The following is a 16106-nucleotide window of genomic DNA, read 5'->3' on the forward strand; positions in this document are numbered from 1 at the left end:
ACAGTTTCTTGCAGAAAGCCAGCGGTTTACAGGGACAGTGCATTGCTTACTCTGTGTCTCAAATAATGAAACAGAACTTAAATCATGTTCATACAGTGCATGATAGAGTTTGTCTATATTCATATAAATTCATTGTTATTTAAAGCAAATGTTTACAAAATTTATTCAATTAACTTAAGATCTGTGCTCTCTTTGTGGAGAGAGTGATCAGGGGTGCACACAGATGCTCTATGTGAATATAGAAGAGATACTCTATAAACCTCCTCTTTAACTCTGAGCTCGTCTGGATTAGCTGAGCCAGAGGATTAGTAAAGAGAAAGAATTCACACTCACACTTAGTAGCAAACATCATCTTTTCTTACATCATGTGGTCCAGGAAAAACGTCCTAAAATGTGGAGTTTTTATGTCCTAAATGTGAGGAGATCCATGAGAGTGACTCCCGATGAGAAATAAAAAGGTGTTGAACGTTTTTGACAGATCCTCATCTAACTCTCCCCTCTACAGATTACGGGTGGCCGCTGCCCTCCGACCTCTGTCCGATCTGGATCTACCTGGACGTCCTGTTCTCCACGGCATCCATCATGCACCTGTGCGCCATCTCGCTGGATCGATACATCGGCATCAGAAACCCAATCCACCACAGCCGCTTCAACTCCCACACCAAGGCCCGACTCAAGATCATGGCTGTGTGGACCATCTCAGTGGGTAAGGACACGGAGATGCACAAAAGCACACAGGCTAAATGATTCTTCTTCATTGCACTTGGCTGCTCTGCCTTGAATTTTTGGCTACATTGCTCAACACTGCCCCCTGTCATCACTGCTGGTACTGCAACGTTTGGTCTGTGTCCCTAAGCTTCATGAGAACATGGAGAAATAGACCAAATGAATGCAGAACTGGGACTGTTAGGGCTGCAGGTTATTACCCGCTCTGTTGTCACCTGAGAGTGAGGAAGGAGAATCTTCCTGTTGGATACTCCAGGTGCCTTGTCATCTCCCTCTTTCCCCTGTTCCTCAGCCTTCTTAACATGACAGCAGGAGCAGGGCGATGGAGGGAAAATGTTGCACTGCATCACTTGTGAGAAAACGACAATATGATTCAGTGTAATCAGCTGCTTTTGACACTGAAGCTCACGTCAGTTAGGACTACAGCTAAAGGTTTATCTGGATTTACTTAGCTACTTTCTTTAAGGTCATTTAGCCAAGCTTTACCTAAAGGTTCAAGGTTTTGTCCGAACTGTCTGAAAAAAGGCCTTTTTTAAATCTTAACCACAGACATAAGGACAGATTTAACTGATTTTTAAAAATCAAAAAAAACCCTGAATGTACACACCAGACCAGTGTTTCCAAAACTTTTTTCTCCGGTGACCCAATCTTTACTTTGCTGTCAGTATGATTGCTTTCCAGTCTGTCTTCTGCAGTCCTCAGCTGGTTGGTTGAGCTGCTGACTGGTGCTAGCTTGGCTTACCCAAATATCTACTCTGGTCCTGATCTGCAATTTCTGTATCACAAGCCTGGACAGGGCCACTTCACATCAGTCATGTAGACTTTGTTCATATGCTCAGCCCCTTGGGTCTTCAGTAGCTGCCTGATCTGGAACAGTGAGTTTAATTCATCAGTCATGCATCCATGACTGTGATTTTAGCCCTCCAGCCACCCAGTGGCTCCCCCATGTAGCTTTAATGTGTACTGCCTACATAAATGAAACATTTAATACTGTAGAGGGAAAGTCTGACACTCATATGATGGCCCAAAATAAAGCTCCCGCAACCAACCCATGGGTCAGGACCCAGACTTTGAGAATAAGTGGTCTAGACCTTGAGACCACACACCAGAGGCCAAGTGCACCAGCTGGTCGTACGCCTTGGTTTAATGTTATGTACTTTTACTCCTAGGATGAAACAGGCGTAACTTTGAAAGGTTGATGTATTGGTAACAAAAGCGTAGAGCAATGGTCATAAGATTTAGGAATCATAATGGCAGCACACTTTCTTAATAGCTTTGTCAGAGAAAAAGCAAAAATGAGGGAGACAGAGCTGTCTGCGATAGTAAGTGTTGGGAGTAATGCGTTACGAAGTAACGTGTTACAGTAACTCCATTACTTTTTTCAAGTAACTAGCAGTGTAACACATTTCTTTTTAAAGTCATTAACGCTGTTACAATTACTGAGAATTTAAAGGGATACTTCAACATTTTGGCAAATTCACCCATCGCCATAAACCCTATAGTCTTAGTAGCAGGTTCATTACCTTTAGTTGTCAGTGCAAGCTATTTTTAGATCGGCGCTGCCGAGTTCAGACCTGCTGTGCCAACTCAATGTAAGCAGACGGTATTTTTTGCTTTCCTTCATCAAACTCATCAAATACACAATCCAACAACTCCAAAATGCTCTCGTGGGCAAGTTGTGACCTGCACATTCACCACGCTATGAAATAATAACGTATAATTATGTAACATTACGACACGTGAAGCCAATACTTGGAACTATTTCTTGAGTAAACCACTGGGCGGAGTGACACAGTGCAGCAGCCATGTCTGGAGTGTAGTTCAGGCTTTGCATTTAGCTTTAAAACATCTCCGTCTCATAATGTTCCACGATTATTTCATAGTGTGGTGAATGTGCAGGTCACAACTTGTCCACGAGAGCATTTTGGAATTGTTGGATTGTGTATTTGATGAGTTTGATGAGGGAAAGCAAAGCAAAGCTTACAATGAGTTGGCACAGCAGGTCTGAACTCGGCAGCGCCGATCTAAAAATAGCTTGCACCGACAACTGAAGGTAACAAACCTATTACTAAGACTATAGGAATTATGGCAATGGGCGAATTTGCCAAAATGTTGAAGTATCCCTTTAAATCACTCGTTACTCGTTACTTTTACAGCCGACCACTAGTTGATGAAGGTCAGTAAACATCCAGTTCATGGGACAACAGGGCCGTAAGGACACCAGCATCCTGGGAGAGAATAGAGCCTCTGCGGACACACACAAACAAACACAGGCACTGAAGCACACACACATCATGGCTGAGCACTCAAACGTGAGCGCTCTGTCTTGGAAACACCAGCATTATTTTTCCTTCCTCGGGATAAAAGAACAGGGAAGTAAAACTTTCCTACCACCAAGAACAGTTATTCCAACCTTATGAAGTACTGAGTAAAACACACGCTACAGCTAAGCTAGTTTCCAGAGAGTCGGATGCTACAAACACTGCTAACCCAGGTACAACTCACGTTAGCCCGGCAGACCATCCAAACAACCGGGGCTGGATTTTAAACCACCGCCAGCTGCACTGTGTGTCACCAAGGCAGCACTAACGGACTAATGGCAAGGTATGTCGTTAAAGACACGCTGATGTAAGCCGTAGAGTCTGCTGCCTTCAAAAAAATAATAAGGAAAAAACACATAAGAAGTGAGGGACCGTGATGCAGAAAGACATTTAGAGAGCAGCTGTCAATAGAGTACATCTATTTTAGACTTCTTAAACAGTGTCAAATGTTTTAACAGTGTCAAAAGTTGAGAAAAATTTCTACTGAGTTCTAATGCTTCACCCCTTTACAACATAATGATAACGGCTACAATGTTATGTGAAAATAGAGTTATTTCCCCTCACACTGCCACAACAACACAAATGAATGTGATGTGTAGGCTACAATGAGAACTGAAGAATAAAAGTTTGTTTGAGTTACTTTTTAAAGTAACTAGTTACTTTTACAATGCAGTAACTCAGTTACTAACTCAGTTACTTTTTGCAAGCAGCAACTAGTAACTGTAACTAGTTACTATTTTTCAGTAACTTGCCCAACACTGGCGATAGGACTACATACCTGTACGTTTACACGAACAATCAGCTGACAGGAGAGCTCTAGATGAGCACCAACTCAATAACAGAACTAAAAACTGAGCTGTTCACGCCCGGCAGGTGTGCAACAACTTTTCTCATTCAGTGGTCTGTGTCATATTCATCCATCTAAAGAAAATAATGAAATAATATATAAGAAATAAACACAAGAAAAAAACTCCAAAATTAAAGACAGCAGAGCCAAGCAGGCAACCCTGTTAGAAACACATTATCAGAGAACAGCACGCTGGTTTATAAGAAGCATTTCCTTTGGCTCTGCAAAATAACAATCACCTCTTTTCTTTCGGTTTAGTAGTTTAACTCTTTTGACAACAGTTTAATGAAAGCAGGGCCATTTCTATCCCTTTCAGGGCCCCATGCAAGATGCTGTTTCGGGGCCCCTAGTTTGCTAAACTACCATGGAGAGATTCCTAATCCATTCAATAATCCACGAACATGCCACAATCTACTACACTTCATGAGCAAAACAGACAGCAGTCATGATAACCTCTCATATTACATTATTTATGTTGTTATCCTATATTTTTTCTCTGGGCAGAGCTAACAGTCATATATATCACATAGTTTACAAAACACTTAGTTCAGCTTGTGACATCCAAAATTTAACACAGCTATAGGGATGGAGGCAGAAACTGTACTGTCACAATAAATATTCTAATAAATGTGCAGAGGGAGACTGCAACTAACTCAGTTGAATCAGCAATAATCCACTGCTACAAAAGTCCACAATGGTCAACAATAGGCTTAACATCTATTAGACACTTAAAGAGGGGGCATTATACTTATCTGACTTTTAAAACATAAATATAAAGTCACAATGTTGCGTGTTCATACTTCACATATGCACATTTTCAAACCGCAAGATAAACGTATGTGGCAGAAATCTTGGAATTAGAGTGTAAACTGATTAAAACAGTTCATTGGGAATCTCTCTGAGATCTTCCCGAGACGAGATTTCGATGGAGCGAACTGATGAGGTCATCGCAATAGGATCTCCTGACTGGTTCATCTGTGCTGCCGGCAAAGCGGAACAGACCGCCCCACAAGATGAACAGAGATGAATAAATACACGGCTAAATGTGGCGAGGGGTAAGTCCACCATTATCAAAGCCATTTAGTAACTCACTAACACTTACCAAACAGAGACGTCCTGCTCTATCCTTCACTGCTGCTGCTTTTCTTCCCCCTCTCTCTCCAAACTATCAGGATCAGACTCCGGGTCTAACACATACGGACGTAGATCAAAATTTGCCATATTTTATTCAGTCGGACCCTTTATTCAAAGTTTACAAGTACCAGCATAGCAACTTAGCCACATTGGAGGGGGTGGACACAAAACATTGAGTCCTGCTGCCGGCCAGCCTCCGGAAAATCGGCCAATCGGAGGAAAGCAGGTCCGTGGAGGTGGGGGTGATAAAGAGACAGCAGCAAAAATGAAGCGTTTCAGATGGAGGTTAAAATAAGGGTGAGAAACACGAGGAGTTTTTTTAGTTGTAAACCATGTGAAGCTACTACGTGGGTATCAGAGAGATGGTGTAAAGCCTTGAAAAAAGGCATAATACCCACTTTAATAAATAACTAGTGTTGTTTATTTTAGGGAAAAACACAGTAAACTTAATAAATTAATCTTAAATTATCTTAAAGTAATGTTAAGTGTTAAATTTCTAAGATATTGCAGAAATCTGCGCAACACCCTCAGTGTATCATTACGGCTTATTTTATTCTGACATTAATCTTTAAGACAGGCCATTTTAATTCTCCTCAGATGAGAGAATGAGCTTTGTGCCCCCCTAGTAGCTTGTGGGGCTCTGTGCATTTGTAAAGTAAAGTCATACTTTATTCGTCTCCTGAAGGGAAATTCATAGTTTAAACTGTTTAGTTGTTTTTACATATTACACACACATACTGTGATGGCCTTGTTGCTCATTGCATTCAGTGCCTTGCTCGAGGGCACTTTGACAGTGCTCAGGACGTGATGTAACCTCTCCAGCTACCAGGCCAAGATCCAGCTCTGCTCCCACCAGGACTCGAGGTGGCGACCTTCCGCTCTCCAGCCCAATTCCTTCCAGCTGAACTCCTTCCAGACTGAGCTACTGCCGCCCCCGAGTATAGTCCTAAGTCCTATTGTATAGTCTGCCTATAGCAAGAAACGGCCCTGCATGAAAGTTAGAACAGGAGGGACGTGAAGAACAGAAGAAAACAAAGAGGACAGTTGGTGTCGTTGGCTGATCGTCCTTTTGATTTTGCAGCTAAAAATTAAAAGGTGTGCAATCCTGTCTGAGAGGACTGTAAAAGTAAACATGTAGGTGGTGCCTCTTCTGCTTTCTCTCATATATTTTGACTGCATTCCTTAAGAGGAAGCCCCTTCTGACATCAGACATGCTTAATATTGATGATTCCAGATTGGAGGGGCTCCAACTCAAGATACAGTTAATACGCACTGGCATCTCACACTTGGATTATTTGGATTATTTGGACAAAAACATCATTTGTGACAAACCTGGAATGAAGCCATGGCTGTTGGAGAGATGCAAATTAGACACAAAATCAGGTTCAAACATGTTTTAGTGCCAGGCTTGGGGAGAGAAAAGAGAGATCTGAGAGAAGGTTTGTGGGTTTGTTTTGGTTTGAAGGTGGACTTGGAGCAGTCGTGATGACAAATAGAGTACACATGGTGTATCTTCAGTCCAAGGCTCTGAAATAAAGCGCCATCTTTCTCCAAGGTCAGGGATGAAACTCACACAGTATCTAAGGCTGATCATGTGTTTGCATCGTGTCCTTTGGTGGGTGTAGCAGATTCTACCTGTGGGATGAATTCCAGCTCTCCTGGCTTAAATACTAAATCAATTATGAAGGTGAGAGGCCACGGCTGAATGACAAACAGTTTATGCAAACAGATCGAGCACTAACTTGCAGGTAGGAGGGCCGTCAGCTACCTGGGAGATGAAATTTTCCTCTTGTTGAAAACCCAGCAGTGACGTCTCTGAGTGCGTATGACTGTGAAGGAGGCGAGTGAACAGTCAGCTCTGATAATTGGCTCCGGCCTGGCTGGCTGAGCTCCAGCTGCTCCGGTCAATGAAGCTGATGAGCAGGAAATGTAATGATGGCGCTGCAGACGCCGGGCTGCAGATTAATGCTGAGAGGTCATAATTTATACTCACATGGTAAAAATGAACAACGGGATAAAAATAATGCATCATATGGTTATTTCTGCATAAACAGAGCTCTGGTTGATTGGAGGAAAAGACACTCTGCTCTCCTGTAATGAATTTGTTTTTCTGGTCATTACTCCAAGTGCTTTCACTGTGAGATCATTCAGAAGAGAAATGATGGGGAAAGGGATGTTTCCTCCAGGTTTCAGATGAAGGGATGGAAGAAGGAATAAGCATGGCATGTTTGGCTTTCTTAATGATTAACTACAACAACTACACTAGAACTAAACCACATTATTCTCTTATTAAGGCCAGAAGAAAAAACATGCAGGAGAGAGGGGGACATTTTTATTCTAGTGGACAAAAAATGATGGAAAAGTAAAAGAGAAATTTCACATCCGTAGCTGAGCCAGGGTCTTCCTGATTCAACAGCAACATCTTATTAGATTATTTAAAATGACATGATGCAATTTGCAAGAGACAAAACAGACCAGCTATAGGCTAATGCACGCTGCATTTTCTGTGATCCTTTCCTGGTCTTTACTGAGCCGTGTGGTTCAGTTTCTAGGTCAGAAAGATTTAGATTTCCCAGAAAAGAACCACAAATAAGCTTAAAAATGACTAAAATGCTGCTGCACGACTCCTCTGTAGATGTAAAAAACGAGATCATATCGCACCCATATTAGCATCCCTACACTGGTTACCAGTTCAGTATAGAATCCCATACAAAATTCTCCTGTTTGTGTTCAAAGCCCTGCATGACCTCACCCTGAGCTACATCAAAGAACTCTTAACACCCTACAGTACAGCTACAGTAGATCCCTCAGATCATCAGATCAAGGACTATTAACCATCCCACGATCACACCGTAAACTTGGTGACAGGGCTTTTTCAGTAGCCGCTCCAACACTCTGGAATAACCTACCATCACATATACGATCAGCTGATTCTGTGGACTGCTCCAAAAAACACTTAAAGACTCACTTCTATTCTCTCGCTTTTTCTGATAGTTAATTCCTCCTGGCTCTGTGTCTTTGTTTCCTCTGTTTTATGTTCGACCCATTTTGTGTGTGTCCATGTGTGTGTGTGTTTTTCTGTCTGAGATCATTATTGTCCCCCTGACCTGTCACACTGTAAATTGCTGTGTTCGTGGTGTACCCATATGTACTTCCACACTTACGGGTATGTCACTATTATGTTGTCTATGCTGTGTCTTAAACACACTTGCAACATCATGATGTTTTATTTGGTGTTTTGAACTCTGTTCAAACTTTCCTGTACAGCACTTTGGTACAAACTCTGTTTGTTTTGAAAGCGCTCTATAAATAAAGTTGACCTTGACCTTAACCTTAAAACACAATAAAGGAAAACAGAATGGTTTGAAATCATTTTAAAGCTGACTCTAAAGGACTGGGAGGGTGGCTTCAGACGAGACAACTTTACACACAACATTCAGGAGGCGTAGGCTGATTCCAGGCTTTGCAACTAATTTTTAGCCCAAAATATTCAAAAACAGCAGCCATGGACAGAACCGTTTCTTGCTTTACACGGACTATGCAAATGATTAGGGCCCCACAAGCCAATAGGGGGTCCCAGAGCTTAATGTTCAGCCTCATCTGAGGAGAATTAAGATTACCTGTCTTTATCCCTAACTATGCTTAAAATAAACGTAGGATATCAAACTGAAATAAGCCACAATGATGAGCTGTTGCCAGTGTTTCTGAGGCAAAATTAAGTCAAAATCATTTAACTCTACTGTCACGCAGTGAGTGAGGTTCACTGACAGGTAGCACGGGAATGAGTGGGTCATTTTCTGGCAGATCCATTTCCTGTTTGAAACAATAAAAAAAATGCCTTTTTCTCGTTTTTTTTCATTTTGGTCACAAAAATAGTTTATTTGTCCTCAGCTAGCCTCGGATGAATGCTAGTTAGTGAGTGACATCAGTTGTGTGCTTGCTTTTAAAATAAAGAATTTTTAGAAACACTCGATATTTATTGACATATAGGGGATTTTTGTTTGTTTGTTTTTCTTGTTATTTTCCTTGAGTGGTTCAACTTAAGCTGTTTAATTTTAATATAAGAGGTTATCACGCATGCATGCATCATTAGTTCGTGGATCATCTACTGGATTAGGAATCTCTCTATCGTAGTTTGGCAAACTAGGGGCCCCCAAACACCATTTTGCATAGGGCCCTCACAAAGCTAAAAACGGCCCTGGCCAAGGAACAGCTGAGTCTGAGGTGGCTTTCACAGTAGGGGCCCGGTCCCTGATCCGAGTGCACTTGAGCCCAAAGTCCTGTTTGTTTTGGGAGTGTGAATGAAAACAAACCGCGCCCCGGCACCGGGCCTGGGCCCACTGTGGGAGGTGGTCTCGGGCACAGTTCAAGTGGACTCTGGCACGGTTCGGATGAGATGTGAGTGCAACTGCGCTCGGATACAGGACAGAAAGTCGTATCAGCTTTATGACGTCATCGTAAAAACTAAACTTCTTTCCACAGTGCAGCAGTTTGTTCACATTTTTCCTCAATAAAGAGCGAAAATCATCAGAACCCAGCCAATAAACGGTCCATTGTGACTCACCTTACAGATGAACACAAGTCTGAGTCAATGAGAGGAGATGCAAAGGCAATAAAAGTCTCCTGTCACCTCAAAAACCGCTGTATCTGTGCAGCGCGAGCCCATTTAATCCTCTGAGCTGTAGTAGATGTGCAGATATGAAGAGCGAAGTTGCTGGCATCTTAAAAAAGTGATTTTAATCATCCAAGGCTGCAGGATGGACTTTTTGCCAGGTCAAAACAAACATCATCTTCGTTCAGGTCATGACCCCAGTGGTTGCCATGGTAGCTTCTTTTTTCTCCTCCTTTGCGGGGTTGTAAACCAGCTACGTGCATACTGCCACCTGCTGTTCCAGACCGAGTAAATACGCAAGCGCCCAGGTACGGTTCAATGTTGCCAGTGTGAAAACAAGCCAGGGGGGAAGGGGGAGGGGGAGGAATTGCACTGCGTCAGAAGGCCTGACTCACAATCTCTGTTCCAGTTCATCCCAAAGGTGCTGGATGGGGTTGAGGTCAGGGCTCTCTGTGAGCCAGTCGAGTTCTGCCACACTGAACTCATCAAACCATGTCTTTCTAGTCCTTCTCTGTGCACTGAGGCACAGTCATGCTGGAATAGAAAAGGGCCTCCCCCAAACTGCTGCCACACAGTTGGAAGCATAGCACTGTCCAGAATGTCTTGGTCTGCTGAAGCATTAAGATTGGCCTTCACTGGAGATAAGGGATCTAGTCCAGACCCTGAAAAACAGCCCCATACCATTATCCCTCCTCCACCAAACTTCACAGTCAGACAGGTAACAACTCCATCTGATGCGTGGCATTGGACTTGGTGATGTGAGGCTTGTATGCAGCTGCTCAGTCATGGAAACCCGTTCATGAAGCTCCGGCTGCAGTTTTATTGTTTACATTAATGCCAGTGGAAGTTCAGAACTCTCCAGCCGTGGAATCAGTAGAGACTTAGAGACTTTTACCCATGAGCATTAGCAGTCACTGATCCTGCTCTGTGATTTTATGTGGTCTTCCTCTTCATGCCTGAGTTGCTGTTGTTCCTAAACTCTTCCACTCAATAATATCACTTGAGGTTGACTGTGGAATATCCAGCAGGGCTGAAATTTCACCAACTGTCTTGCTGCAAAGGTGGCGTCATCACAGAACCACGCTGGAAGTCACTGAGCTCTTCAGAACGACCCGATTAGGATCACAGATGTTTGCTAATGACTGCATGGAGATTTTATACACCTGTGGTTCTTCAGGCATCAGCAGCAAATCTAAATGTCAGTGTTAACTGTAGCATAGAAAAGATGAGTCTGGGTGCATGACCTGAACTGGCTGTTGTCTACAAAATTTGTATCAGGCATCCTGCCTCTTTCTGAGTTGAGCTATTTTCAGCTGAGTGCAGCAACAAGACAACAGCAGATGCTGCTGCTCCTCCTCAGCAGCTCTGTGAAGAAAATAAGCACTAAAACCACAGAAACACCATTAGTGGACACTGGCCCTGACGTGTCAGTCCCACATTTACTGTTGTGTCCATTAATGACCTCTGTGGACCTTTTCCCTCATCATTATGTAAATACAGACGACCCTAGACTATCTTCCTCTGAAAGCTCATGGTGTTGCATAATCCTTACGTGAGATTGTCTTTATTCAAACCATGCTCTAAAGTGTAGGAATGGACATCAGGGCTGTAGCGCTGGAATTAGAGAGGCTCTATTGTCCTCATTCTAAGTGAGTGTTCTCTTAAATTATGTCGGAGCTGTTATAGCAGAGTTATAGAGTTACATAATGTTGTTACAAGATGAACCAGCTGCTTTCTGAGCCTCCAGAGAGACCTGCTGGGACTCTCTCACAGTGGATGATCTTTGTGAACAGTCCACCGAGCAAACCATCAGTCAGACAGAAAAACAGTGACTGCTGTCACCGCTGATGAGGAGGGAATAGAAACGCTGTCTGACTGCTGCAGGAAATAACAATAGCTGCATCAAAACGCCTGTCGGGAATAAAAACTTTATATGACTTTAGAGCTGCACAAAGATGACAACAATTTTATTTCAATTGTAGGCTTTATTTCACATTTCAGTGTCTTGTCCTTAGATTGTAAGAATTTCAGACAAACCTCTCCAACAGGCAGAAAACATGATGATTAATTTAAAAAAGTCTTTTAAAAAGATGTTAGAGATCTGCCCTATAAACATCTGGAAGAAAAAGTAGTCCTGTTTCTGTTCAGTCTAATCATACATGGACAGGTGAGGTTTATTTCAGGGGTGTCCTTGACCAAGGATCTACTGTACATAGCTGAATCTGATTGGCTGGATTTTGTCTGTTTGTTTTCTGCTCATTGATCCAGATTCAGATTTACAACATTAGAAATAAACCACCTAATGAAGCTCAGTGTTAGTTCATGCAGGGTAGTCATACGCCCCGCTGAGATCAGCTGATGGCCAGCTGATCCCAGTTATCACCTCCAAGCTCCCACAGCCAATCACAGCTCTTTGTCTCAATACAGCGGTGTATTTAGACACGACGCACTTCTGACTAATCCCTGCTTGCATTGATTCTGATGCACCACGCTGCTGCTGCTGGCAAAGCTTAACCTCCTCCACCCCAGCCTCCTCTCTTAAATAAAAAATGTTGTAAGGACCCTCCAGGTATTTTTTCCTGGTTGAGAAATGTACTGTTGGGTCCCCCAGGGTGCCTTAAGGCTGACACAACACAGTAGAGCAGGGGTCATCAGGTACATCTGCACAAGGGCCAGATTTAGTCTCCACAGAAACTCTGGGGGCCGGACTTTCAAATACACAAAAATTAAATAAATATTTTGGTCTGATTGAAATATTATTGTAATAGTATTTGTATTTTCTCTCAAAATGCAGGACATTTCCAGTCATTACCAGTGAGCTCTATCCCTGTTATCTATAATGGCCACAAAGAGATCAACAGAATAGGCTGGGCCCCTGAAAATCCCGGAGAATCGGTGCTCCCCAATTGTGATTTAGCATGAATATTAACCCATTTTGACACTTTTAACCCTTTTTTGATACTTCTTGCCCCTTTTTGCCTCTAAACCATTTTTTCAAGATTTTAACCCCTTTTGAACCACTTTCCTGTTTCATCCTCTTTGTGCCTCTCTTATCCGTTTTTGCCACTTTTTAACCACTTTTCATTGCATTTCTTTCAACAATTTTTGCAACTTTTAAATAGATTTTTGCCACTTTTAAATAGATTTTTGCCACTTTTAACTCATTTTTGATCCTTTTTGCTTCTTTAACCCACATTTTGCCATTCTTTAACCCATTCTCACCACCTGCATGTTTTATCCCATTTGTGTCACCCTTTTATCCATTTTTGCAACTTTTTTCAATTTTTTTAACCCCTTTTCATCACTTTTTGTAGTACTTTTTGTCATTTGTAACCATTTTTTGATAGCCGTTACCCCTTTTTCCTCTTTTACCAATTTTTGCCACATTTTGACCTCTTTTCAAAACTTTTTCTGCCATTTTTTGTCTCTTTTTGCCACTCCACAACCCATTTTACCACTTATTACCTATTTTTGTTACTCTCCCCTCCTCAGGACAAAATCTAGTTTGGACCAGGGTGAATTCCTGAGGAAAAAGGGTAGTAAAGGCCCGAGAGCAGGGGTGTCAAACTCAAGGCCCGGGGGCCAAATCCGGCCTGTGGTACAGTTAAACCCAGCCCACCAGATCATATCATATTTCTATTAGAGCTGGTCCACCAGTATGAGGCCTGTAGATTTCCTCCTGTATAAAAATGCAAACTTAACTTTGATGACTGAAAATATCCCTGTTAAGTCATAAGCACTGGAAAGAGTAAAGAGTTAAAATCATTTGATTAAAAAGTCGGGAATGTGGGAAAAGAAATTTGCCCTTTAATTTCATATTTTCAATTTTGGCATCTCATAATTATGAACTAAAGTTATAGTTTTGACCTTTTCAAATCACAAATTTGACTTTTTATTTCATATTTTAACCATTTAAATTCACAATTTTAATTTCTAAGACATATTTTGACATTTTCAGCTCCCAAGTCTGACTTTAAATCCCACATGTTGACTTTTGGATTGAAAATCTAAAATTTTTATTGCATCTCTTGACCTTTAAAATGCATTATTTTAACTTTTTTTCTCCTAACTTGACATTTTCAAATTCATGATTTATAGTTTTTTCTTATATTTTGACCTTTAAAACTGTTGATTTTGCTCTCTCATATTTTCCCCTTTTTAACTAATTATTTTGATTTTTTCTTCTCGTATTTTGAGCTTTTCTACTCCTAACTTTGACTTTAATCCCAAATATTGGCCTTTTGATTTAAAATGTTACACTTTTATCTTATCTTTTAACCTTTTAAACTCATGATTTTGACTATTCTCATATTTTGACATTTAGAGCTCACGATTTTGAATTTTATCCAGCATTTTAACTGTTGAAAGTCTTTAGTTTTTAGTCTCAGAATCATTTATCATAAATGTTAAATTTTTTTCCCTGTAATTCTTTGCTGGTGAAGATGAGGTTGACAGTTTATTAGAAATTTTGACCCTGTTAGGCCCTCAGGTTAGACCCAAATTCAGAATCCAGCCCCTGCTGTGATTGAGTCTGACATCCCTGCCCTAGAGGTGAAAGGTGAAAGGGTATAGAGGGCCCTCAAGGGGGCATTCAAGAGGATGAAATGTTGTTCAGGGTTCTTTCCTGAGGACAAATTGTAGAGACCCTCCAGGCTGCCCTTGCAGTGGCCAAATGATGAAGAGCCTTCTTGAGTGACAGAGATAAAGCGCCCCCTACAGGACACTTGTCCAGTTGTGGAGAAAAGCATTAAAGTGGCCTTTTTTAAAGCCTTTTTTTAAGGCTTTACACCATCTCTCTGATACCCACGTAGTAGCTCCACATGGTTTACAGCTCAAAAAACTCCTCATGTTTCTCACACTGGCGTCCTGAAAAACCCTCATTTTAACCTCCATCTGAAACGCTTCATTTTCGCTGCTGTCTCTTAACCCCCCCCCCCCCCCCCGTGGACCTGCTGTCCTCCAATTGGCCGATTTTCCAGATGCTGGCCGGCAGGAGGACTCAATGTTTTGTGCCCGCCCCCTCCAACTTGGCTATGTTGTTATGCTAGTAGTTGAAAACTTTGAATGAACCGGTCCGACTGAGTAAAATATGGCGAATTTTGATATACTTGATGTACGTGTTAGACCCGGAGTCTGATCCTGATAGTTTGGAGAGAGAGGGGGAAGAAAAGCAGCAGCAGCGAAGGCAGAGCTGGATGAATCTGTTCTGTAAGTGTTTAATTACTGTGTTACTAAATGGTTAAATGGCTAAAAGGCCTTGCGGTCTGTTCCGCTTTGCCAGCAGCACGGATGAACCACGAACCAGTCAGGAGATCCTACTGCGATGACCTCATCAGTTTGCTCCGTCTCAGGAAGATCTCAGAAAGATTTTCAACAAACCGTTTTCATCAGTTTACACGCTAATTCCGAGATTTCTGCCACATACGTTTATCTTGCGGTTTGAAAATTTGCATACGTGACGCAGTGACACCCAACATTGTGACTTTATATTTACAGTATGTTTTAAAAACGGAAAGCGTAATACCCCCTCTTTAAGCAATAACAATGGGCTACCCCATTATTTGTCACTTTCCCCCTCCACAGGTGTAAGCACACAGGCCCTTAGATAAAACCTCGTCTTCCCCCTGGACCAGTGAGGTTTTGGTGCCTCACTAGGACTGTTTTTTCCTGGCCCAGATCCAGGTTGGCTGGAAAAAACAGAGCACTGGTGCTGGATTAAGCACTGATTTTAAACCAGCATTGAAGCTGGCTTAGTGAAAAGGGTTATGAATGTGACTGAAGCACAAAAAGTCAAATTAAAAGTCTTTAGACAGGGTATGTTCTCTCTTCATTAACTAAATAACCCTCTGTCCTCTTCTCTAAAACTTTTTTGGACTAAAAACAAACTTTAAATCCTTCAGTGAGGAGTGTGCTGGCTTGTTATGCTCCTTGTTTACTTCCTGTCACCTCTCTTCATTAGCTCTGTCGTTCTCCCTCTAATGAGCGAGTCCGAGATAATTCAGCTTCCTTCCTTTCAAAATCAGAAACATGATAACTAGGATCCACTCATCATTTAAAGTCTGTTCCTGATAAACGAAGCAGCTTGACCTTTGTCTGATATCTGCTGAGAAGTTTAGCAGAGCTGTCCAGCTGTTCTGAAGGCTAGCATATTTACAGTTCTGCTCATAGCACAGGCAGCAAACACACAAACACATCTTAGAGCTTCATGCTTTGTCACTTAGAAATGAAGTGGATAGAGGAAGCAATTTCCAGAACTATTAACAGCCACAGTTCTTAGTGAAGCAGGCCCTCGGGTATTCTTCCCAAGACAGTGAGCAGGAAATGAAACAAATTTGAAGTGTGTGAATACAACATGAGTTTCCTTTTATTACATTAACTCTCTGGCTCTATAGTTGTGGTTGTGATAAGGTAAGACATCATGATTTTACCTAAATATTTACTGACTTCTTCTGTCCTTTCCTAAAAG

General features: G+C 41.9%; 1 protein-coding gene across 1 annotated transcript in view; it reads left to right on the forward strand.

The window, feature by feature from the left end:
- htr2aa (5-hydroxytryptamine (serotonin) receptor 2A, genome duplicate a) overlaps positions 1-16106 on the forward strand; it is a 91093-nt gene that overhangs the window by 63410 nt on the left and 11577 nt on the right. The window contains exon 2 of the mRNA XM_041807105.1: positions 506-706. Within this exon, the coding sequence (XP_041663039.1) occupies positions 506-706 (201 nt within the window). The remainder of the gene's footprint in view (positions 1-505; positions 707-16106) is intronic.

Source organism: Cheilinus undulatus, linkage group 15 (genome assembly GCF_018320785.1).
Source record: "Cheilinus undulatus linkage group 15, ASM1832078v1, whole genome shotgun sequence".
Lineage (NCBI taxonomy): Eukaryota > Metazoa > Chordata > Actinopteri > Labriformes > Labridae > Cheilinus > Cheilinus undulatus.